The sequence below is a fragment of the Ixodes scapularis genome, unplaced genomic scaffold, assembly GCF_016920785.2.
Source record: "Ixodes scapularis isolate PalLabHiFi unplaced genomic scaffold, ASM1692078v2 PGA_scaffold1__304_contigs__length_218370807, whole genome shotgun sequence".
Lineage (NCBI taxonomy): Eukaryota > Metazoa > Arthropoda > Arachnida > Ixodida > Ixodidae > Ixodes > Ixodes scapularis.
The window spans coordinates 193,165,225-193,189,592 of NW_024609846.1; the positions used below are offsets into that span (position 1 = coordinate 193,165,225).

General features: G+C 44.1%; 1 protein-coding gene across 1 annotated transcript; it reads left to right on the plus strand.

Moving 5' to 3' along the window:
• Positions 1-367: 367 nt before the first annotated feature.
• On the plus strand, positions 368-22,914 carry LOC8036349 (monocarboxylate transporter 12). Its single transcript, XM_029973925.3, has 7 exons — positions 368-999; positions 10,933-11,283; positions 13,387-13,530; positions 13,626-13,686; positions 16,924-17,427; positions 18,876-19,117; positions 21,677-22,914. Exons 2-7 carry the CDS (start codon positions 11,064-11,066, stop codon positions 21,847-21,849), a joined length of 1,344 nt encoding a protein of 447 aa, XP_029829785.2. The 5' UTR covers positions 368-999; positions 10,933-11,063; the 3' UTR covers positions 21,850-22,914.
• Positions 22,915-24,368: the final 1,454 nt, after the last annotated feature.

Genomic DNA, 24,368 nt, shown 5'->3' on the forward strand with positions numbered 1-24,368 from the left:
TTCAATGTAAGGCCGAAAAACAAGAAAAAGTGACACGGGGGCTAACGAAATGTGCGTTTTTAAAAGCCGCTCCATCTCAAGTTACGCTAGAAACGCCACGAGCCAATGGAGTCGATCAAACTTCTCGGCAAGCGCAAGATCACAAAAAAAGTTTCGCGTTACCGCCAGCTTATCTATTCAAGGGCGAAGAACACGCCGCAACATAGCGTTTTAGTGCGTGCGTTTGTTGTGTTTCAGCTAGATTTTGGCCAGCTGGGGTTCGCTCAGAACTCCCCCGTCACACAAGAGCAGCCGCGAACGCTGCAAGTTTCGCCCTCTCCCCTTCTCTCATCCGAGAAAACGCAGACACACCACGCCGTCTGGCTTTCACTCTCTCAACGTCAGCGCTCCCCCTATCTACGCAAAGGAACACCCCACTCCTCGCCCTCGGGCGACAGCGACCCCCCAGCCAGCCACCGGTCCCACGACTTGTCGCCGTCGTCGTCGTCTGTTCAACGAGCTGGAGGAGTCGCGAGACCGGGAAGCGGAGATCTCAACAACCGGCCGCGTGCTCATTAGTTCGCAGAGAAGCGGTCGAAAGTACAGGAACTGCTTTCGCTGTCGTCTCGCCAGGCTGCCTTGACCAAGTCGCCGGGTCCCGTGAAACGCTCTCGCCCGCTGCGAGGCTGCGCCTCGTTCGAGAATTTCAAGGGCGTTCTTGTCGAGCCATCGCTGCAGCTAGTTTTACAGTCGACTTGGAAGTGTTGCGACTTGCAATCAGCAGCCTGGATACCGCTATGCGGACTTTCGGTCCATCTGACTAGGCGGCGGTCGCTACATCTGACAAGGCGTTATCATTGCGCCGACGCAGTGTGGTCTGGTGGCAGCCGGTGGGCGATGGATTCGATAATCGGTTCTCCTCCGTTCGAGTGGTTCCCGCGTGTGCGTGTGCCAAAAATGTGCGTGTGAAATCGACCGGAGCGGTATCGCGATCGAAAATGACGGCCCTTCTTTTTCAAGGTAAGGATTATTGATAATATAGTTGTGGCTCTTTAGGCGTATGCGTTCACGTTTTGTATTAAAAGGAAACGGAATTATCACAGTTACCGTGGTTGTCGTGTAATATATCCATAAAATAAATGTCAGTGCTCGAGCGTAAAATTGATAACGAGCGCTCGCACGTGGGTTTCAAATAAATCGGTTAGATTCTTTTTTTTTTTTTTTTTTTAACGTAACGTCCGGGTGTGCGTCGTTTAGAGCGGCGACGTGGCCTACGTGCCGTTCTCTTTGTTGTGATATTTATATATTTATTTCGCAATACCGGTAGACCGGTTATGACCGATGCAGGAGTAGGCATTACAACTAGGGATATCATCCCGGAAGCTCCGTTCAGTGGTGGGGACTTAAAAAAAGGCGATTTTAACTGCGATATTTCACTGATGTCGTTTTGCACTGAACGCTCTTCAGTAACCACCTAAACTTTGGCGAACAGAATAAATACTACGTTGGGGGTGGGAGGGGGGGGGGAGATATTTTTATACGCATTGTTTGAGTTTGAGTCTAAAGTTGACAAGAACCAAATTAACAAACTTGTTCCCTTCATAATTTCAAAACACGTCCGATTCCGTATCTTGTAGAGTGTCTAAGGCAGTGGAGAAGTCAGCAGGGCCGTAATTCTGTTCTCGCGCGTGCGTTTAACGCCTGTATGTGCACGCTTTTCTTGTAAATTTGTTGTCTTTTAAGACATATATTTTTCTATAAATAATGCTAATATTGCCAGCACTCTAGTTTTAAGGCGCTAGCCCTGGAACATTCTGATTTACACCCTGAAGGCTGAGCATTTCAACGCGTATCGACTGCCTGCTATCTTCAAAACAGTGCGTTTTGAGAAACGCTGTTACACTTAAAGTCGTTGGGTCAAAATCAAGGGCGAGTGAGTAAGTGAGTGATTTATTTGGACTTAAATTGGTGCGCACACGGCGGCGTGCCAGGCAAAGCAGATAGGTAAAAACCCCTATGCACGTGCGCCTGCTAGCCTGCCGCCGTGTGCGTTTGGAGTTATAGCACTACCCCAGATTTAGAAGCATTAAAATTATGATAGCAGTGATGATTGTGGTGGTATTGACAGACGGATGGATGGTAATGGCTATACCCTTTGTGACGGGCGGCAGCTTGCGCCACCTAGCCTAACATTTCGTCATCCTTTTTTTTTTTTCAAATTCGTAAACATTTTGTTATAACGCAACCCCCCTCCCTCTTTTCAACTTATTTCATTATTTTTTTACCCCTCTCTAGAATTTTTCTACCGATCTTAAAATCTCCTCTTTGTCACCGCAATTCCTTCCCTATCCATTCGTTCATCCATGTCTGCAAATCCCAGTGCCCCCTCCAAATCCGTAGTCATCGCCCCCAAGAGGGTGGGACGAAGCCCCGTGCAGCTTAAGATTACATGTTCTATAGTTTTCCTTTCGTGGTTGCATATGTTACATAGTGTCAATTTTCTGGAATTTAGCCCTATATGTTTTTGTTCTTAGCTCCCCCGCTCTAGCTTCAAGCAGTAATGAGCTCCCCAATGAATTATCATACAACGGTTCCTTCTTTATTTCTTGCTTTTGTGCCCTGTATACTGTTAAAGATGATTTCCACTGTATTCTCTCTTTCCACAACTTTCTCTCCGTTTCCTTTACTGCCTTTTTTTGCTGGTATACTCTGATCGACCCCATCTCGTTGAATGTATTTAGATCTCAGCTTTCGGGTTCGGTTTGTCCACTTAGTGTTTAGACTTTTCATATATAAATACTTGTACACTTTCGCTGCCCACCGTGTATCCTCGATTTCAGCAAGTCTTTGTTCAAATTTTACTTTACTGATCGCTTCTCTACTATCGAAAGATGCCCAACCCATATCTCCCTGTACTTTCTCATTTGGTGTATTCCCATGTGCCCGCAGCGCCAACCTACCCACACTCCTTTGCTGTATCCCTAGTCCTGCATGGATTTCTGACCTCATACACAATACCGCATTCCCAAATGACAGTCCTGGCACCATGAATCCCTTCCATGCGCCCCTAAAGACTTCATGTCTATTATAGTTTCATAGTGCCCTGTGTTTCATGATAACTGAATCTTGTTTCCCCTTCTTTATTACAATATCTTCATGGTCTTTTAGACACCGTCTTCCTTCACTTAACCATACTCCCAGATATTTGTACTTTCCTACGGGTTCTATCAATGTGTCCTGTATCCCCAGGGGTCTCCCCTTCTCGTCGTTGAAAGCTCTTATACCCAACTTGTCCGTACTAAATTTTAGGCCTAAACTGCCACATTCCCTAATGTAAATCCTAGTCAGCTCCTGTATTGTCTCACGACTTTCTGATACGAGTACAATGTCGTCTGCACACATTAACCCTGGCAATGCTTGATTTACTTTATGTCCTCCCTCCATGTGAGTCAGGTCAAAACCTAGGATGGACTGCTCTAACCTTTTTTTCATCTCACTGAGGAATATCATAAAGAGCAGGGAAGACAATGGGCAACCCTTTCTACGTCCTCGTTTTATTGCTGCTGGTGTTGCATTCTCGGCTTCCCATGTTATAACCACCCTATTCTCCGTATGAACCCGTTCTAGAAACATAACCATGGTTCCCCCTAGCCCATATCCCTTCAGTTGGTTCGAGAGTTTTTCCTAATTCACATTGTCATATGCCCCTTTGATGTCTAAAAATGCTACCATAATGGCCTTTGACTTGCCATTGCTATCTCTATGCACTGAGTGATTACGAATAAGTTATCATCTAGATGACGATGATGTTGTTGATGACGATGGCGAGGATGATGAGTTTGTCGCGGCTTGCTGCGACGCCACATGCTAGTCGGACTCGTGAACCGAGGAGTATCCGCCATGCACCCGCGATTCCCGACACCATCCGCGATCCCCGGCTGCATGTATAAAATAAGATTTCACTGCCCAACTTTCCCTGACGCGGCCCCACTGAAGTGCAGCAGGGTACATACACAGGAGAAAGGCGACAGGGGACGGGGCGGACGCGAAATTCGTCCTCAGCTTCATTGGCGATGTAGTAATGAGTTTAATAAATTATATAATAGTATTAATCAAAGCCGTCTTTATACTTCGTTGTGCGGCTATGTTTTGGAATCGTTGCAATCAGCGGACAAGCCGGGCCGACACAACCTATGATCAGTAGCGTACAAACTTGTGTTTGAGTGGAGGGGCAAACCAGACCCCCCCCCCGGGTCGCATATTTTTACTGGTGATGGGCCAAACTTTTGCCGAATCGAAAATTCGGCGCAACGTTCGCCGAACGTTTCTAAAGATTCGGCAATGATTCGGCGAAAATGCACTGTTACCAGACTTAACATTGATATTTAGTTTTTTTTTGTCGAAAAAAGGTTAATGTTTTTTTCTCTTAACTTTAATACAACATGTAGTGCCTATTGACAGAGTTATGAATAAATAAGGTGATATTCTACAAGATAGTATCGATGCACCTCTTGTGTGGTTACTGGCAATTTTAGTGTTTACTTGCAGAAAATAGAGTGAGAACGAGGTTGGGTAGCAGCCGGCGCAGTCGCGAATCACGCTACGAGAGTTTTGATTTTGAGGCTTCATCAGCGCACGCCTGCAAGTTTGATTAGATTGTTAAAATGAAGGCAATCCCTGCGTTCTTACTTTCTCTGGGAGTCACCGTTTCGTGCGAAAAAAGGAATGCAATGGGTGCTTTGCCTTCACCAGAAGAGATAACAATATTGTAAATATGCATGTTTTTCGATTTGAGTCACTTGACGTCAGCTTAGCATGAAATTATGCGTTCCATATTCGCAACGTTACGTTTTTAATATTTAAATTCCAGTTTCTGGTGTTAGGACACACACGGACGTTTAGGAAGTTGGGGAGAGTTAGGAATGGTCGGATGTGCAACGTCGAGCATGATAGTTCTGTGTTTAGTTTTATGCAGATATATGGAAATCGTGAAATAACGCGAACTAAAAAGCAATATTATTCTGTTTTGGCACAAACTACTTGTAAGCTGAAAACAAGATTGTTATAATAATAATAATAATAATAATAATAATTATAACAATAATTTTATTTGCACATACTGGAAGGGGCCGATGTGGTGGTGTGTGGGGCTAGACAGATAGGTGGAAACCACTACGCAGAGCTCCTGCCAGTGAAACTTGTACGTAGTTCAGCTACTTTACTCAAGTTACTGTAGTTTAACTACTTTTCTGTGTAGTTTAGTAACTTTCAATTACATTTCTGTTTTGGTTATTAGTAGTTTAACTACTTTTCCGAGTGACTTCTACTCAAATTACTAATTACGTTCGAATTTTAATTGTTGTTTGCCTATCAACAGAGATAAGATGTTGGAAGGTCAGTTGACATTTGCAGAGGGGGAAGCATGTGCCGTAGAAAAGGAAGGGGGAGGAAGAAAGTAATTTGGATAGTTCAAAACCCCCAAAAATTTTAACGAGCCCCCCACTGCAACAACACTGCTACGAGGCGTGGGGAACGAACAGACATGACGCAAGAGAGGCCGAGGAACTGCGGGATTAGCGCCGAAGACTGGCGTTTCTGTGTCCCGAAGCTCAAGGAGACTTGACGCATTTGAAGAAAGGGCTGATCCCCGCTTCTCCCCAATGTAGGAAATCTTGTCCTCTACAGGTCCCCACTCAAAAGGGGTAACAAAGTGCTGCACCCGCTCCGAAGTTCATCTGGTGCTCCTCCTGTATAGCTTGTGCTGTCTTTCGAGACATCATCTGGTCATCTCTCTGAGTGAAGTAATGGCGCCATAAAACCGATACAAATAAGTGCTTTATGAGTTGATTGTGTTAAATGGTTTGACAGTGAGAATAAAGCAATTACTATATGGCGTATTAGTTGGTGCCATTTCCAAAAAAACAATACAAAAGAACTGATGCATTTCTGAATTTGCGGTTCTTTCCGACAAAAACTGATGCACCTCCGATTTCCCCTAAAACGATGCACACCGGCTAATAAAAAAAGAAGAAAAAAAAAACAAAAAAACAAAAAAACGTTGTATAGGGAATGAAAGGGCATTCTGAAAGAGTGTATTAAAAAGTACTTCAACTTTACTTTGGAAGTACATTGTATTTATAGTACTTTACTTCAAGTACATTGCATTCGGTGTACTTACTATTTTACTCGAAGTACATAACCTCTCATTTACTTTGTACTTCCAGGTAGTTCTTAGACGTACTTTACGCAACAGTGTAAGCAATCAAACACTGTCTGCAAAATCAAGCTCAGGTAGTGCTTAACCTCAAAGGTGAAATTATACATCCGCAGTACATCCTTGACTAGAAGGAACTACACAACAATTAGGCATGCAGAAGCAGAACAAGCTATTAAAGCATTTATGTGAAAACACAAGCCGCTTTATATTCGGCCAGCAGAATTTCGCTAAATAAAAGTAACTTCAAAAGTAATTTGCTACTTTTTACGGTGATTAGTTAATTACTCAATTACTTTCTATTTGAGTAATTTCTACTCTACTCAAATTAATTTCAAGCTAATAGTCAGTAACTCAACTTAATTACTTTTTTTGAGTAGCTTGTACATGTCTGCTGCCAGCACGCCACCATATATGAAAAAACAAAACAGAGAATTAAATGTACAGAATATACACACTATAGAAAGTACGTAAAAAGGAAAGGAAAGAAGGAAGAAAACATGTATCGCATTATGACGAGGATGCCAGCTGCATCCCATACATTCTGGCAAGCTCTCGTGACTCTGCCGCGTTTGACGGCAGTGGGCTGTGCACACTGATCGTAATTGTCAGTTGTCGGTCAATGTTTCAACTACCTCGTTGCATCAATGGAAAGGTCAAATGAAAATCATGTTATCCAGAATGCACCGCATCATTTGTCACTTGCGCAGTGGGCTGCGTAAATTAGTGGTCGACCTTCTGTTCTTGAGGCAGAAAATATTGAAGAGAACCACATTCGCAAAAGCTCACTCGATATAATTGTGCTGAAGGGGTGTAGAGAATCCTGAGTCCTGACTCCTAGTTCACGAACTCAGTCCCCATCACATCACCAATTCAGTTCACGAATTCATTCACCATCACATCACGTTTACACCAGAGTCACGAAGTCCTTCACCAATGCATCACGGGTGCGTCAGAGTTCACGAGGTCACTCCCCGTCACATCACGGCTCCTTCCGAGTTCATGATGTCACTCCCATTCGCATCACGACTCGTTCCGCGTTCACGAAGTCACATCCCCTTCACATCACGGCTTTTTCCGAGTTCACGGAGTCACGCCTGTTCATATCACGAGTCCTTCCGCGTTTACGAAGTCACATCGGCTTCACATCACGGGTTCTTTCGCGTTCACGGAGTCACGCCCATTCACATCACGACTCCTTCCGCGTTCACGAAGTCACATCCCCTTCACATCACGACTTGGTCCGAGTTCACGAATCCATTCACAGCCCTTCACCATGACGCGGTGAGCGTGAGTGAGTGTGAGTGAGCGAGTTCGTGAGTGACTTCGCCGAGGTATGGTAGAGATAGGACAAAGTCTCTGAAACATCCGTTTTACACTCCTAAGGGTGCAAACTTGCTTAGAGGGCGAAAACGTGCGTTTTTGGGTTAACACCTAGTGGCCATGACCGCGCTGTGTGTACGTAGTTAAATACGTTTCATATAAATTGATCCCCTAGAGTTGAAAAAAACAATTCCGCTGACACAATACAAACTGTTAAAAATTGTGGCGTAGTCCCAGTGGGCACCTTACGCAATACGTTTTAACTTGAGCCTGAATTGTTACAAACACACGACAAAAGTATCTATAGATATTAGTAGTTGTGAAGATATGAGATTATACAAATATGTAGTATTTATGTAAGAAAATGCGGCTCTTTCCCGTTTTGACTCTTGGCTTATCGCAAGAAAACATTCTTAATATTATTTCTAAACTCGAGTCAAACCTTTTTATTATTTTCTTCAGGATGAACGTGCGAGTCTGGTTTTTCTATAGATCTCTTTCACAAGGGCGCCGCCATCTTGAAGTACCGTCACTTCCAAGTATGGGCGAAAACATTGTTTTGTCGTCGCAACGCCAATAGAATGCATTTAGGAGATAAGCGTAACCGTCACCCATTCTCGTTTTGTCTCCCCTCTATTTTTTCAAAATTTGCAGGTTGAAGCGTTTTAAAATTTTTTTTTCGCCCATACGGGGTATGCCCACTTGGCGGTCGGGGGCGAGATTAAGCGGAAAAGGTCCATACGTGGCTTGCACATGACGTCACTTCCGATGCCCTCCAAAGAAAAGGGGAAGAGGGAGCTCCTCTTTTCAGGACCCTCTCTTGTACCTCTCGGATCTGCACAGGCGTCGCTATTCTCCTCCCAGAAGAATATAGAAGATTAACCTGTCACTCAAAACTCTTACAAAAGCAGCTTCTGTCTCCCCCTTTTACATGGTGTTCAAAAGTATGCGATGTGACGTCATTGCGAGGAGCCTATACACCAACTCATGTTTACAAACAAACCGGAGCGCCCGGAGCGCCCCTAGCGGACGCCACCGGCGCCGCGCATGCGCGACGGGGGTGTGGGCAAGAAGCTCGCCGTCGCCCATAAACAAACCATTGAAATGCGATGTTGTCGGCCTCGGTGTGAGTCCCCGCGCTCTTTTTCGCGTTGAAATATTTGATTCTACGTCCTCCTAACGATCTCTGACTACTTGAGCGGCGTCAGCAAAATTAACGAGGCTTGTTACACCGCAAAACTTCGCGTGAATAATCTGACATGCGGCGATTCATTCCGCGTGGACGCCGCAGAATGTACGCTAAAGCCTGATTCACATGATGAGATTTCGCTCGAAATTTTCAGTAGCGACGTCGCTCGGATTGCAAAAGTGTGAACCGTAGCTGAGATGGTCGACGTCGATACTGAAAATCGCAAGCAGAACCTAACCAAGTGAATCAGGCATAACAAGTCGGTGGTGGCCACTGGTAACAATGATCAACATCTCCTTGTATCTACTGCTTACGCCGAGCCTGCTTGCCAACCTTCAAACTTAAGTCTTTTGAGGCCTGCACTCACTTCTTATCGCAAGTACCGGGCCCACATCGCAAGTACCGGGCCCATGTTTGGTCTGCGGGCCGGTGTCCTCTAAAAGAGCAGACGACAAGCAGAAGCGTTTGAAAGAGCAGACGACAGTTCGAACGATCAGGCAACCGTTTGAACTTGAAGACGCACTGAACGTAGTCCGCAGGTGGTTCGTACAACTTGACGGTTTTCCGGCGTTCATTTGGGAACCAAACAAATAAATCTGATGGCCAGAAGTATCTGTGAATTCAACCCAAAATGCTTCCCGCCCAAGCAATCGAGGTCCAACGGCGTCTGGTTTTCCCTTTTCACGGCACCTATCCACGTTCTCGGACGAACCGAGCGCATGAAAACTGACCTTCAAACCTTTCTCGACCCTTTTGGTACAGCCCCAGTCGCAGCATTTTGACAAGAAGGCAGGTTTTTGTCTGGTTCCTTTCAAAACAATGCAGGAATATACGTCTCAGATGGGCACTTCCGCCCACAGCCCCGGACCGGAAGTGCGTCCGACGCGCCACCACCGCGCCGTGACGTAACAGAGATGAGTTTGTGTATAGATGTCTTTGTAGCAAACCGCTAGATAACTCAGACTTGGGATCGAGACGACTTCTTGGAGTGTCTTATTGCTTGCCTAAATAATAAGATTTGTTTTGCTCCCGCCTCTGGGTTCCCATTTCCCGCCTAAAAGCGACCAGGGCAACTATTTTAATCTGAACTGACGGAGAGCTATTCGACCGTATATTATACAAGGGAGCACTCTGCTTCTCCTTCGCGTTCGTAGGGTCTGCGGTATTGCAAGGTAATCGAAATATCAGTACACCCGCAAGTGAATAATAGCTTTGTTTAAATTGCAGATCGGGGGTAGGAAGCTCCTAGTCGCAACATGATGAGGTGGACTTTGACTGCAAGAGCGAACATATACCAAGAGTACTAAGCAGGGTGCTTTTTTTAGGTTTAACAAGTTGTTAAAAAAAAAACAAAAAAAAAAACATCAAAGGTTCACATATGTGTTCTGTGCAGCTGAGTTATATGGTCAGGGAGACACAAAATATTGGGCTAAAGTTCAATAATTAACTCTTATTTATGAGAATAAACATATGGTTAAAAATACAAACTTGTTTATCGTCATCTAAAACTACCAAATTAGTCAATTTCAGAAAGATTTGGATTGGAGCACGTGGGAAGCGCGCTAGTGCTCTAAGGTTAACACTGGTGCAACAGGCGCAAGGCTGCTGGGGCGAAAATGCGCCCGTGCAGTTTTTTCGTCTCTTATCATCCGCCTTTTCGGTCAACCAGCTTCGCACCTGTTGCTAGACTGGTGACTTTAGGAAACTACCGTGACTCTCACGCGCTCCAAATCTTGTAACGTTAACTGTTTTAGTGGTTTTCGATGACGATCAGAGGGCTTATAATCGGAATCATAAGTTTATTTTTACCAATTAAAAAGTTAGTCAATAAATGAAGTTAATTATTACATTTATTGCAACGATCAGCCCCCTTGATTATGTCCCGCTGGCCGTATAGCTCACCTGTAGAAACAGCCCTAGTGCAAAATGCACGAATTAAAATGTACTTTTCCTGAATAAAACTTGTTAAAAAATTAGCGCCTGTCCTGACTACTTCTTTTCCTTGTGTTTTTTTGCGCTATTTTATATGTTTTACTAAGATGAACCAACTACCCCAACCAGCGTACCCTACTAAAAAAAAAAAAGAAATCGATTTCTAAAAAAAACAAAAAAGAAACGCTTTATTATTATTTTTTTTTAATACGGCTTGATCAATTGCCGCATCAGGTGCTAATCAAGGGCGCTAGTCGATTTCAACTACCGATGTCACAAATTGCATTTGATGTAGCTTTTACAGACAACCATCAGCGGTTCGTTGGGACGCTGTAGTGCAAATCCGAGTTAGTGGAAAGCACCAGACCTCACAGAGAAGTACCGGTGGCTGCTCGGAGTTCACGCACGACAATTCAGCACTGAGTCATGGCGGCGGATGACAAGGCCGGACGTCGGCGCTTGCCCTATCACGACACGGGCTGGAGCTGGGTGGTGGCCGCTGCCTGTGGCTGGTGCTTCTTCTGGACGATGATTGTGAACCGGTGCGGAGGCATCGTCTTTGTCACCATGATCTCCGAGATGGGTGCGTCCCGAGAGACGGCGTCCTGGCCCTTCAGCCTCCTCGGAGCTGTGTCCAACATCTTCGGTAGGTCACCTGGTCTGGACACGTTGCAGACACCGAGTTCATTTGGGCAGGGAGAAAGAAGTTGCCGGAATCCCCGCGCAGATTGTCGTTCAAATACTACACTGTATTGCACCGTCTTGTACCGCGTAAATATTTGTTTCATTAAACTGCATAGGAACTGCTGTATAAATTCTAGCATCATTTTTCGCCACGCCCATGAAGTATTCTACCAAATTTGAAATAGATTCACGTGATTTCTTTGGTGTAACTGTCCACTTCTTGTGTAAGTGCCTCCCGGGACCAGACCAACCAATGACTTGTGTTGTAGCATTACTGTAATTGAAATGCGTAAGTATATTCATATAAGCAAAATATGTATATTAACATAATGAGACCCTTGGTGATTGTATTTGCCGTTCAGAAAGTACTATATATGCTACCACAATCGTTGGGCACATTAGCCGTTAAATGTACTATATAAGTATGCACCCAAAAGGTGCGGGCCGCATGCTTCGTTGGTTAACCGATTCACGGACACAAAAGTGTGGAGGGTTCGCTTTAAATGTTATCACATTGAACAACTACAGAAGTCGTCAAAACCTTTTTTTTCATGGGAAGGGTTTGAAAGGCATGCAGACTACAATAACGCGACCTGCATGTGTGGTAATTACGAAGTTTGGGTAGATAGTTTCCGCCGTCCCGCAACGGGCTCACCGTAACCCTCTAAGGGATGCGGAACACACTTCTGACAAGGCTGGCAGCATGTGGGCCGTTAGACAGTCTAATAAACACAACGTCGCGGTGTTTGTGATTTATCTGACCTGTGTACTATCGTCGCCTAAATTAATCAAGGGCAGCACACGCGTTATGATCTTGAACTTTTAGTCTGTCTGTCCCTTTCTCCATTGCCTTGTTGCTTTTGATTGCGCTCTTATCAATGATGAAACGAATTATAGCTTTGCTGCACAAGAGAATGTTCGCTATCGCTTGTACCACACCCACTCAAGTTCATATTGAAAAAAAAAAAAAAGCGCTCTTAAACCGCACATTCGGAAAACGGTGGGTTTCACAAGAACTGGCATGCTCCAAACTTTCTGGACAAAATAGGGGCGAGCTCGTGCCTGGCGGACCTTTCATCTGCCATGTTTGTGGAAATATTTCTGTTACATTTGTTCGAGCCTGGTGTTCTTAGCAAGGTCTCTGACTGCTTTGCTGTGTTCCAACACGCCCCACTAAACTCGTGTCTTTAAACTTTTTTGCCCCACCTATACATAAAATGGGGTTCGTCGAAGTCTCGCTCAAAATAAGGGAGTTTTCGTAGATCGTTTTCGCCGTCCCGCAAGGCCCTCCGCAACCCGCTACGATAGCGGGAACTCCACAGTCAAGGCTATCGGCGCGCAGGCGCAGTAGCAACTTCTTCGTAGCGGAACGCTTAGCGGAGGGGGCAACGCGGTCTACGAAAACTCCCTATAGAGAACTGAAAAAAGTTACTGTATTAACGTGAAGCAACAAATATATGGGTCTACGAAGTGAGGGAAGGAGCCCGTAGTATACTTTCGAGGAGCCTATAGCATACTTTTCAAGCTGCCGGTTCATTGCATTGTTTTTCCTTACCATTGTTGTTTTTTATGCCAACAATTTGCTAATTTTTCACCAATGCCACCGATGCCATTTCCGCAATAAATAGCGAAATATGGCTTAGCGGAAGTTGAACGAGAATACTAACACGACGCTGACGGATCTGTTGTATCTAATCTGCTTTAGCGTTCTTTAGGTGACTCCGAATAGGAATTTATTTAGGGTCATGCTGAGATGAGTGGGATCTCAATGACTTGTAAAGGGGGTGTCAGGGGGCGTAAGGCCGAAGTATATTATGAAGTCGACTGTACTTTAGGGAGGGGGGAGGCTTAACACACATGACCCCCCCCCCCCTCCCCCCGGCTACGCCACTGACCTTCCCAATAACGCATATTTATGTCTTTTGTATATCTCTATCCTTTGTAACAACGGAGTGAGTTTAAAGTAAATCTTGATGCATATCGTTTGTAAATGAACGCTTAAGCTAATATTATATTACTTTCAATGTTATCGTAATATATGCTTGCTCTGATCTTTTCTTTCCAGCTGTCGTGTCCGGTGTATTAATAAGACGACTTCCCCTAAAAACAGTGTCCATTCTGGGAAGTCTTCTAGTGGCAACCGGAGTGCTTCTTTGTGCTGCGGTCTACAACATAACTGCCATTATTATTTCTTTGGGCGTTATTACGTGTAAGTATGATATACAATTGCACTTTTTCTTTGTTCTCTATGGCGTAATATATTGTTTGTTTAAGACACAATTTGTTTTTGGCTTTGTTCGATAGCCATTGGGCAAGGCCTGATTTTTCCTTCAAACATGGTCGCCATCAACAGCTATTTTCAAAAGTGAGTCCCTGAAATTTTTTTTGTAAGCGGTGATGGGAACAAGTTTTCCAAATATGAGTACTAGAAAAGAAATAAAATTTATCATAATGCTCAGATTGCGGTACATATTTAATTGTACTAACCGGGAGGCGTGCTGCTGCATGAGCTTTTAAACATATAGGTTCCATACTAATGTAACGTAATTATAACGGTAGAATGAAGGAATTGATTTTAGTGAAGCCATAAGAATGCAAGTGGAACAAATACATAAATTGGATTAGAAATTTTTTTTTTTTTATCACCATAGTCCGTTGCAACTCAGGAAGGTAGGGCGAGGAAAAGATGGGACGGGGAGGAGGAAGCAGACGGAACGCTAAAGAGAGAACGAGGTTTCCCCCTCTCTTCTCCACCGTTCCGTCTGCTTCTTCCTCCCCGGCCCGCTTTACCCTCGCTATTCGCCTCGAGATCAAACCGTGTCGCCACCGTGCGGCCGAAATTGGAAACGCGCGAAAGCGGGGATACCGCCGTGCGTCGTCTGCTACGGGCGCACGCTCAGAAGTATGGATCTCGACGACGCAAGCCCGTTTTAGGCTGAGCTTGACATTCCTTATTAAATGGTTTATGTTTTCGTTGCTGTTTCTTCTTAGTAAAGGTTCTGTTGAATCGTTTCCCATGCGTAGAAATTCAGCAAAGCGATTATTATTAAGTCGGAAGCTTCCATAATCTTAGTGTGTTGGCTTGTATACAATCGCTGGTCCCACGTATTTTTGTTATCTCGCACAAACCGTGGCTTTCATAAAGCATATTGCTCATATTGCGTGAAAGACGTTAAAACTGCACATTTTTTTACTGGTTTCATTATATCATAGCCTATGACATAGTAAAACCAATAAAATGGGAATGCAATATGCCACCTATAACTCATAGGTGGCATATTGCATTCCCATTATAAACTTCACGTTGTGAGTTCTACATATAAATGTGAACACGGGAAGCCTTTTAAAATGAAGTATTTTTTAAGTTATTATTTGAACACTATAATCACCCGCGGTGAAATGACAAGCACGCTGAAGTGCTTTACCGTGCAAGCCAGTGTCACAAAAGAAATAAAGACGTCAAAAATATTAAAGCAGTCATATTTTACTCCTTGTTGACTTTCTCCACCACAAGACTCCAATTAACCGGCAGAAAAAAAAATTGCAATTAAAGCATTACTTGAATAATCTGCAAGTAAATCGATGAGCTGCTCAGTCTTACGTTAGCTGAGGGCGGAGGGTGATCGGAAAGTCTCGTGAAGCCTCGTAAGCCCTTAGCAGTAAAAGAGTATCACTACGGCCGATGCTGTCTGTGTCGTGGTGCCGCCGTTTGCTGGGTTTGCAGAGTCTACTGTGTTTCAATACAAGATTATTTAGCCAGAAATTTATAGTATATTACCCTCTTGACATCCGCGGCCCTCACCAAGAAAATTGAAGCGGGTGAACCCACACTACCGAGAAAAGCATGTAATAACAGGAACATTGCTGCGTTGCTCGGTTACACTCGTTTATTACAGTCACGGCAGATATATCAGAACAGTTTGTTTCACTTGATTCAGTTGTCCTGCCAACCGTACAATTTGCAGATCTTAACTAGAAGAGACACTCTCTCCTCATCGTAACGCAGTCGATTCCACAAAACTTACCCACTTAGGCACAGTAAAAGGGCAGAGGAACTCAACAGCATGGTAACTTCCAATACAGCGCTAACTTCATTATAAATATTAATATTACTGCAAAAGCTAGAAGTTAAAAACAAGCATAGAAGCTGCGATTTCACAGCCCACAGTACCAGTATTATGTTATCTGGGTTGAAAATTTTTTTAATTGCCACCTTGATGAGTCAATACATCCATTAAAAGAATAACAAGAAATAGTTTGACATAAATATTCCAGTTCAGCCGGAGACAGGAATCAGTCGTGGGGATCCATGCTTTCCAACGTCTGCCTGGAGCAGACGACGCACCCACAGAAGCGATTATATAAATTTAGGCCGCACGCCTGCAACACGATTCGATCTTCACTGAAGCACCGAACAGTACCGCATCCTTTTCCGCTAGAATTGTTTTTGCCATCGATAGTATGCATCAAAATAAACGCAAGAATATACGCCGTCTTGCGCGCGAACGTGGAGAGCCTATGGGGCGGCCGTTCTCCTATCCCCACTTTGATGATGATGATAGCGCGACCGTAGCGCCACCTCTAGGTCGATCTCGAGGCCAATACCTTTTTGAGTTGCAACGGACTATAGTGTTTTAAGATTTTGAAATCGCGGGAGACGGAAGCTTCGACAATAGTGTATGATGATTTACTTTCGTGCGTGTTTGTTTAAATTAAAGCTATCGTGATATTTTAGTTCAGATTCCAAATTTGGAAGCCAGAGCCAGTGGCGTTTAAGTTAATTAATTAAAATGCAGCTTTTCTGACTCGTGCTGCAGTGCTCGTGGAATAGTGAGGATCAGTGCGATTTCCTTTATTTTAATAAAACGCTGCCTGTTCGCGAGCGCGCTGCCTTCAAAAAGACCTATTCTCGAGGCTACGGGCCAAAATGTTACAAAATGATATGAATGAAGAAGGAAAAATTATACAGGTAAATCGGTTTGAAATCAGCCGGTTAGCCAGCAGATACAAACATTACAAGGAAGTAAGGCTCTGCTTCGCCCTGCCTTGCAGAATACGGCGGGTCATTAAACCTATGCTATTCGACATTTTGAAAGATTTCATGGTTTCTTTGGTCTCTTCTAATAGTTGTTTAATTGTCCTACTATCAGAAATCGGCAAGACCAGCTGACATAGAACGAAAAGGGGCTTATTAATGTGACTCAGAAGATTAATTAAAAAAAAATGCAGTGGTAGTGGGTTAAATCTGACAATAGAGTAACACACAAAAAATTAAAACCAGAAATTTATCTTCCCCTTATCAATAAGAAAGGGCAGAGAAAAATAAAAAGAAAAACGCACAGCATAACGATTTCTTTTCTGTATTATTGGTGCAAGTTTCGTCAGTTTCTTTCTGTTTCTAATTACACATTGGCTGAATTTTTTTTTACAATTTAATTTGAACCGACTTGTGATACTTGCAATAAAGTGTTCCCGTTAAAGCATAATATATATGTAATTAGGTGGGCTCATATCTACTAGAATTGTCTTCCCATACTATGAAGACTTGGTTTTAAGCGAATGCCTGTTAAGACTTATCGCAGGTTTACTTTCGTTTCTCAAGGTACCGTGCCTCTGGCAGTGGCATCAGTTACGTCGGCGGAACGCTCGTGTCCTTCGTCTTTCCGCCAATCCTGCTGTACCTGAATGAGACGTACGGACTGCGAGGGACACTGCTCATCGTCGGTGGCTTCACTCTCAACGCCGTTGCCGGCTCGCTCTTGATCAGCAGACCTCAAGAGCGCCGGCCCAAAGCCAGGACAGTAGAGGAACCGCTGACTCCTCTCCAGAAAGTCGATGAACCCCCTACGGAGAAGCAAACGAAGCCGCTTTCTACGTTCCGGAAAGAACTATCCTTCTTCAAGAGGCCCATGTACTACGTCATCGTTGTCACGGGTGTGGTGTACGCGTACGACCTGGTCATGTTCAACGTCACCATTGTGGACTATGGCATCGGACACGGGCACAGCAAGTGGGAGGCGGCCCTGCTCCTTTCCTGCTACGGCTGCGGGGATCTCATCGGACGCATCTTCTCTGGCCAGCTTTCCGATCGGAAGATATGCCGAAGGTAAACATTAGTATTCCATATCAGTTTTGCCAGTAGGCTGACAGAATTATAAAAGAACAAAAACAAAGATAGCTTCAGTATCGAAATTATCTGGTAAGCTCATGACTATTGAACATTACGGTTGAATTATTTCGAAAGGGACGGGGAGGCGGCAGAGTGGGGTTAGGGGGGAGGGAGCGCTTCTGTTTAAGCGCAGTCTTAAAAACCTCCCGAAAAAAAAAAAAAAAAGAACCTCGTATGCTTCCGTGGAAACTATAGTCAGTGACAGGTAAAGTGTTCAGGTGAAGCTCCTCCCAGCTTTTTTCACTTTAGCAGAGTGAACGCTGGAGAGGAGGTCGCCTCCTATCCAGCGTTCGCTCTGCTAAATTAGAAAGAGATGGGAGGAGCTTCAACTAAACTTCGAACCTATCACCGGCTGTAGTATTCCTGGAGATATGTTTCACATGAGGTCTACCGTGTATCTTTTGACCACAGTTCACACATTGACGTTAAGAGTACCCAAAATAATGGCACCAATTGTGGTGATCGTGCTAAACCTGATAAAATCCGTTTGCTCTAGTGACGTCTAACTCCTGGTTAGCTCAGTTTGTACTGCGCTCCACTAGAAATGGAGAGGTTCCTGGTTCTATACCAGAACCTGCCGGATTTTTCGGGGCGTTGCGAGGATGTGCGTCGTACTCCGATATATTCGAACCTCGCTCAAGCTTCGATTCTGCGCCGGTAGTGCTCTGGAAGTTCCGTCACTGTTTGCATTTCATTCAAAACCGATGGCCCAACTCGTTTTGTTTTAAAATAAATGTGCGCAAATGGGGAACAGCGGTTAATATAACCCGATTAATAACCACCGTGTGTGTGCATCGTTTTCGCATTCCCGTCTTTGGATTGTCATTACGGGTTTTGCCACTTGTTGATCGGCGAGGCATGAGGCGGGCTCTAGATAAAACATTTTTGACAGGCTCTCGTATGCGCTCAGTGTCCTTTAGGGCTCTGCCCGAGCGCTTTTCATATCGAATTTCTCCGGAGTGTTTTGCAAATTTCTGAAAGTTTAGCAGGGAATGCATTGTATTGGAAAACAAATACGCCCAAAGTCATTCGCAAGAACCACCTACAGGTCTTTCAGTTTTCATGCCGAGCTTTGAGCATTTGCTCTTGCCCTCCAACAATGTTCTGGCATCAGCTGAGCTTTGAGAAGACATGCACAGTCCGATTGCTTGGAAATCTGTAAGCGGGTTTTGCGCTGCATTTGGCGTAGCGGGAGAACGGTGAAACATTTCTGCCGTTCTCGTCCAGTTAGTGTTTCTAAGACTTTCTGACCCATGATTGTCTAATATTAAAAAAAGGGCTCAAATCCTTTTCAAATCAATGCGGAGCCTTAATTTGAAAAAAAAAAAAAAAAAGTATGTCGTCGAAGACCTACACGACACCTCGTTCTTGCCTCACCCACGCAGGAGACACGTTATGGCAGCCTCCTTTCTGGTCCTGTCCGGGTCCTTTGTGTCTCTGGTCCACTCGCACTCGATGGCGCTGCTTGGCACGACTAGCTTCGTCTTCGGTGTGGCCAGTGGCAGCATCATTATCCTGTTCTCCGTCCTCCTCGTCGAGTACTTTGGCCTGGAGAAACTGCCCATGACCATCGGCTTCCACTGTCTAGTCAACGGACTGGCGACCTTTCCCAGGCCTCTACTCATAGGTATGATACGGATGCAGTCTCCCCCTCTATAGAAAAATGTCAGCCTTAAGAAATGAACGACGTGGCTTGTCACGTTCAAACTATACGCTTCCTGCTTTGTTCTTTGGTTCCCTTATCGGTGAATGCAGTGATCTCATTCACAGCGAAACGATGATGAGGTTCCTTGTGTCACGCCCGCCTTTTCTTAGGCTCTAAAGGAATATATCGTCTTTTTGATAACTCTGAGGCTCTTCAGCCGAATGAAAGTGAAAAAAAAAAAAAACGAAACCTACGGATTTTTTTTTTTTTAACGCGTTCTTGCTAGCCGAGATGGCCTATCCCTAGTGAAAAATCATATACGTATCAAAATTTGGTGGTCCAATAAACGCATATAATCAAATAAGATCACATCAGAGCATACGATAAATTTAGAAGAAAATATAAGAACTATATAGGATTACATGAGAAGTTGAACGGCGCGCAAGTTCGTCTGCTCCTTGCGGACGTCGTGTGTTTGTGTAACCCCAAATCCATTGCCTCGTTATCGTGCGTTCCCACGCGTTTTCTGTTGCCCTTTGTTTATCGTGCCCCCCTCCATGCGTTTCGATGCACCAAAGATGCATTTCGAAACACTTGCTAACGGTATATAAAAAAAACAAAAAAACTTATTGTCAGTTTTTTTATGAATTCTTATATAATCTTACATTGTTCCTATATGTTCCTATAAGGTTAATACATGTTAAAATTTTATCGTATCCGTTTATTGGACCAATAAGTTTCTTATTCTTATTGGTACTTTCACTAGAGATAGTGTTAGACCATAGCCTCCTCTATACTCACAAAGCCTAGCAGTTCGACGACGGAGCCATACAGCGCCCGGTCGCATATTTGGAGTGCGAGGATCTGGTAGCACAGAGCATCAAAGTGCCATTTCTTGGGGAACCTGGACGTCAGTGCACAGCTTTTGCAGCGGCGACGACCCGAAACACACTTGTTCGCCCGGGAGAAGTATGTTTCGGCGCGTCGCCGCAGCGGCGCGCCAGTCACGTGGCTCTCCTCTCATCCGTTGTCTGCCGCTCCACCTTTTTCATTTCGGCGGCCGCTTCCCGTGGCGATCTGCCAGGCTTTTTCAGTATATAAGAGGCTATGGTTAGACTCGAACGCTAGGGCTATTTACCGGAATGACACGCTTCACTCGCATATTTAATTGCACTGGTAATATAAACATACCTTTCCGCTAGAGGGAGTCTAATAATATACTTTCTTTACTGTTCCTACCGGGAAGTAGGAGCCGTGCTCGTGCGTGCCCCCTGTGATCAGGGATTGAACTAGGGACGTTACCATGATGTAAACGTTTTAGAAACGGCACTACAAACACGCACGTTTGAGAGAAGTCAGCGACGAGTTCTGCAGTGATCACTGACTGCTTACAAGAGACGCATGGCGCAGCAAGCATTATCCCTCCGCGGCCAACGAGATTACGGCATTGACCGAAAAGAATGCCGAAGCACAGATCACGAAGAAAGAAGCGGCAGCTTATTTGACCATGCGCTGAATTTTTCAAGCTGTGCGTGACTATAGACACCAGGTGGTCAACAGGCCGATCATTCGCATGACGCTCGGCGGCTTTGTATTGGTGGAACAAGCGGTTAAAGTGCGGAGGAGCTGATGCATATTAATTATGATGTTATAATTGTAAGCCGCGCGAGACTGGGAAGGAAAACTTGAAGACAACTTGTTCTCAAGTTTGTTTTCCTTGTCTCAGAGTTTAAACATCACGATTACTATTGGTATTTAGTCGCAAAAAATATGATTCCAATGCAGTGTTGTATGTTTGGTGAATTTTCTTTAATACATCAACGAGATCAAAATATAAATAAGAAAACAAGAAGAAAACTTGTCCTGAAGGTTTCCTTCTCATTCTCAGATTTTAAAAAATCGCAAAAAGTGTGATTTCATTTTCATCTTAATTTTATATTCACGGAATTCGTAGAGAATCATCAACGGCATAAAATGTAAAAACGCATATACCGAGCATTAACTTCTCTTAACTGTCAAGCAGCACCGTCACGTGCGGTCTGTTTACTTCACTGAAATTCTACTTTATACTGCGTGAGATTGAGCGTCACTATTCAATATAGGGTAAACGCAGGTGCCATAAGCCCAACTGTAAAGTCGGCTTACGTCTCTCGGTCTCACCTGAGGTTATTCTGGTTATTCGGTAATTTTGTTTGTACACGATTGTTATGAATGTTGCAAATCCTATTGGTGACTGTCATGCTCACTCTTCAAATTACTTCATGTGACAGAGCGAAGGAAACAAATTTACAACTGTAACAAATTTACCATTATTGTAGCAGCGTGTTTATTAAGGTTGTGTATCTCGTTCAAGACACAATAAGTTGAACACAATAATGATGTCCCTAAGGACTCGACGCGCCTGTGAGCACCCGCGTGAACAGGTTTTTCCGTCGCATCCCTGGAATTCCCTGCCAATGCGGACCAGGTCTGATGAACATCTTAGCACTGGTCATAAATGTTAGGACTAGAATGCAATAAAAGTAATGTTCATCGTTTCAGGTCACTACCGAGATCGGGGCAAGTCCTACGAGAGCCTGTACGCTCTGCTGGCAGCAGTGTCCTTTGGGACAGGAGTCGTCTGGAGCATCGAGTGTTTTCTGCAGTGGCTGGCCGGCAGAAAAGCAAAACGAGCCGAGAATCCCAAAATACAAGCAACGAGCTGCTCAGCTTAATTCTATCGTCGAGGACATCCAAATTTGTTCGAATTTAAGAATGTATATTATATGCCATAAGCAATGATCGTTCGGCGATCCTCTTTTCTGCCGTGGTGTGTGAAATCTGTGTAAATCGCGCATTTCTCTCGAACACCTTCCAGCGGCGTGGAGAGATCAAAACGATGTTTTAACGCATACCAGAAGTGACGTCATTCAAGATGGCTGCGCCATTGTGGAAAAAAGTATAAAGTTGGTGAAAGGTTAAGAGTTCAGAGATAACTCCTCCCACCTCTGTCCACTTTAGCAGAGCGAACGCCGGAAATAAGCTCGCCTCCTTTCCAGCGTTCGCTCTGCTAAAGTGGAGAGAGTTGGTAGGAGTTTCCGCTAACTCTTTACCTGTCATAAACTACGGTGAGGTTAAATATAGAGCAAATCTCCAGTACAAACTCCGAGTAAGATTTTATTTAAAAAACTATGTAATGGCTGCCATGTGAAAAAGGCTGTACCGCCCTAGAATGAAAACAATGAACAGACTCGAGGACAAAGAAAGTGCCAAGGACTGTGCCACTACAGCAGTATTTACCTACTCGAGAAGGAGACGCGATGGCTCCAGTGGCGTGCGACTTGTGAACACAGTGAGTTCCTATGTGATTTCAGCACGTAACGTACCAGCGTTTTGCGCGCTTAAGTTCTGAGCTTTTTGTTTATGAGCAAGGCAAATGCAGTGTTTGTTTGTGTATGAGAAACTAACTCACACAGTCGGAGCTCCGCTAGTTCGTTTTAAATCAACCCAGTGTGAGGGTCTGCAGAATCTGCTTGGCAGAAGCGGCTTCATGTTTGAGATCACCGACATGTATGGTCACGACTCAATCTGTAAGCACAGTTTACAACTGAGGACCGATGCATTCTCTATGTTTAGTTTTCTTTTGTTGTCAATATAAAACAAAGCTCCCATCGCCGAGAAACAACTCCTTTTTGTGTGCGTGTTTTTCCACAAGTATGTTTCCAAAAATAGTTTCCTCGGTCTTTTGAAGGTACCTGATATCAGTTTATGGCAATAAAAGAAACATTGACCATGTCTCACACATTGTCTTTTTTTTTTTACTTTGAACACAGAGAAACAGAATTTGTACAGTACATGCATTAGCATAAAACTAAACGCTAGTTCCTGCACTCCGGCGCTGTCAACGGACACCCCGTCTTCATAAAGAGCAGCTTAACTAAATATTTGCCGAGGCCACTTTCATTGCATTTGTAGCTTTTTTTTATCGAATACATAAGTTTTGGCAGCTTAAGATGGACCGGAGTGAACGTTACGCTTTCTAGATACCAATGCATCGCCGCGGGCCTAAGATAAAATATGGTGCAGCTCCTTTAAGAGGTTCGCAACATTAACCTCAACAAAAATAGTCTTCGGTGCATACTATATAGTCAACTGAAGATTAAAAACCGAAGGGCGTGTTTAGGTACAGGGCATCTATTATAATCGGCCCACAGCCAATGAAAGTGCAATATTAGCCAATAAGACAGTCAAAAAAAAGAAATCCCGAAGTAAAAAAAAACAAAAAAACTCGGGCGTAATACGCGTTAAAGCGAGCGTGTTATAATAGGGAATAGTAAAAAAATAAATAGTGAAAGTACGGAGGACGTTGACAGACTACAATAAACTACCGGGCACGAAGATAAACATTAGTCGTACCGCCTTTCTAGGAAGACATAGTCGGCGATTCGGACTTGAAGTCATCGAAACCTTCACCGAAAAAGCAAAGAAATAACGTCTAGCGTGCATCCTTTGCTTTGCCATGACGTGAAATGAATTTGATCAGGCCAGAACTCGAAAAATCATGAACATAGACAGTCACGGTACGGTGTGACGGATGTTTATTTTCGAAACCTCAAAACGTTCAGGTTTATTTAAAACGACGAACATTTATTTTCAAACACAAAAGTAAACATTTGTCGTTTCGTCTCCCTAGGAACAGATGGTCATCGATTTGACTTAAAACCCACCAAAGCTCCTTCAAAAAAAAAAAGAAGAAGAAAGAAAGAGCGTCTGATCTGCATTGGCAAGACGAGAAATGTATTTTATTAGGCCATTAATAGAAACAATTATAAGCATGGACGGTCACGATACGGTGGCTCGATCCTTATCTGCCTTCCCGATTATAAGCCTTCCCTTGTGTTCTTCCCCACTCTTTATCTGGACCCTAGCCGACGCGCAAATTTGCCGTGCCCGAAAATAAACATTCGTCGTTGCTAACTGAAAGACTGTGGTTTCTGTAAACGTCATCGGTGTTTTTAATCTTAATGTTTTAAGTATTAAGTTAAACCTTGCTTTTCTTAAACTGTCAGTGTTTACAACTTCTACAAAACTAGTGTTTCTCTACGTTCACTTAACCAGAGACGGGCTTAGAAGAGAATCATCCCGCGTTTACCGTGTTCTCCCAGTTGCACAAATGCCGGTTGTTTTCTTTTCTCTCCCGCTCGGCAGATTGCTAATCTGCATCAAAGAACGCTCGTTATCATAAGAAGTTTGC

Coding starts and splice junctions, on each gene's coding strand:
- LOC8036349 (XM_029973925.3), top strand. CDS start 11,064: ATGGCGGCGGATGACAAGGCCGGACGTCGGCGCTTGCCCTATCACGAC. Junction 13,687..16,923: donor ATCAACAGCTATTTTCAAAA/GTGAGTCCCTGA, acceptor TCGTTTCTCAAG/GTACCGTGCCTCTGGCAGTG. Junction 17,428..18,875: donor GATCGGAAGATATGCCGAAG/GTAAACATTAGT, acceptor TCACCCACGCAG/GAGACACGTTATGGCAGCCT.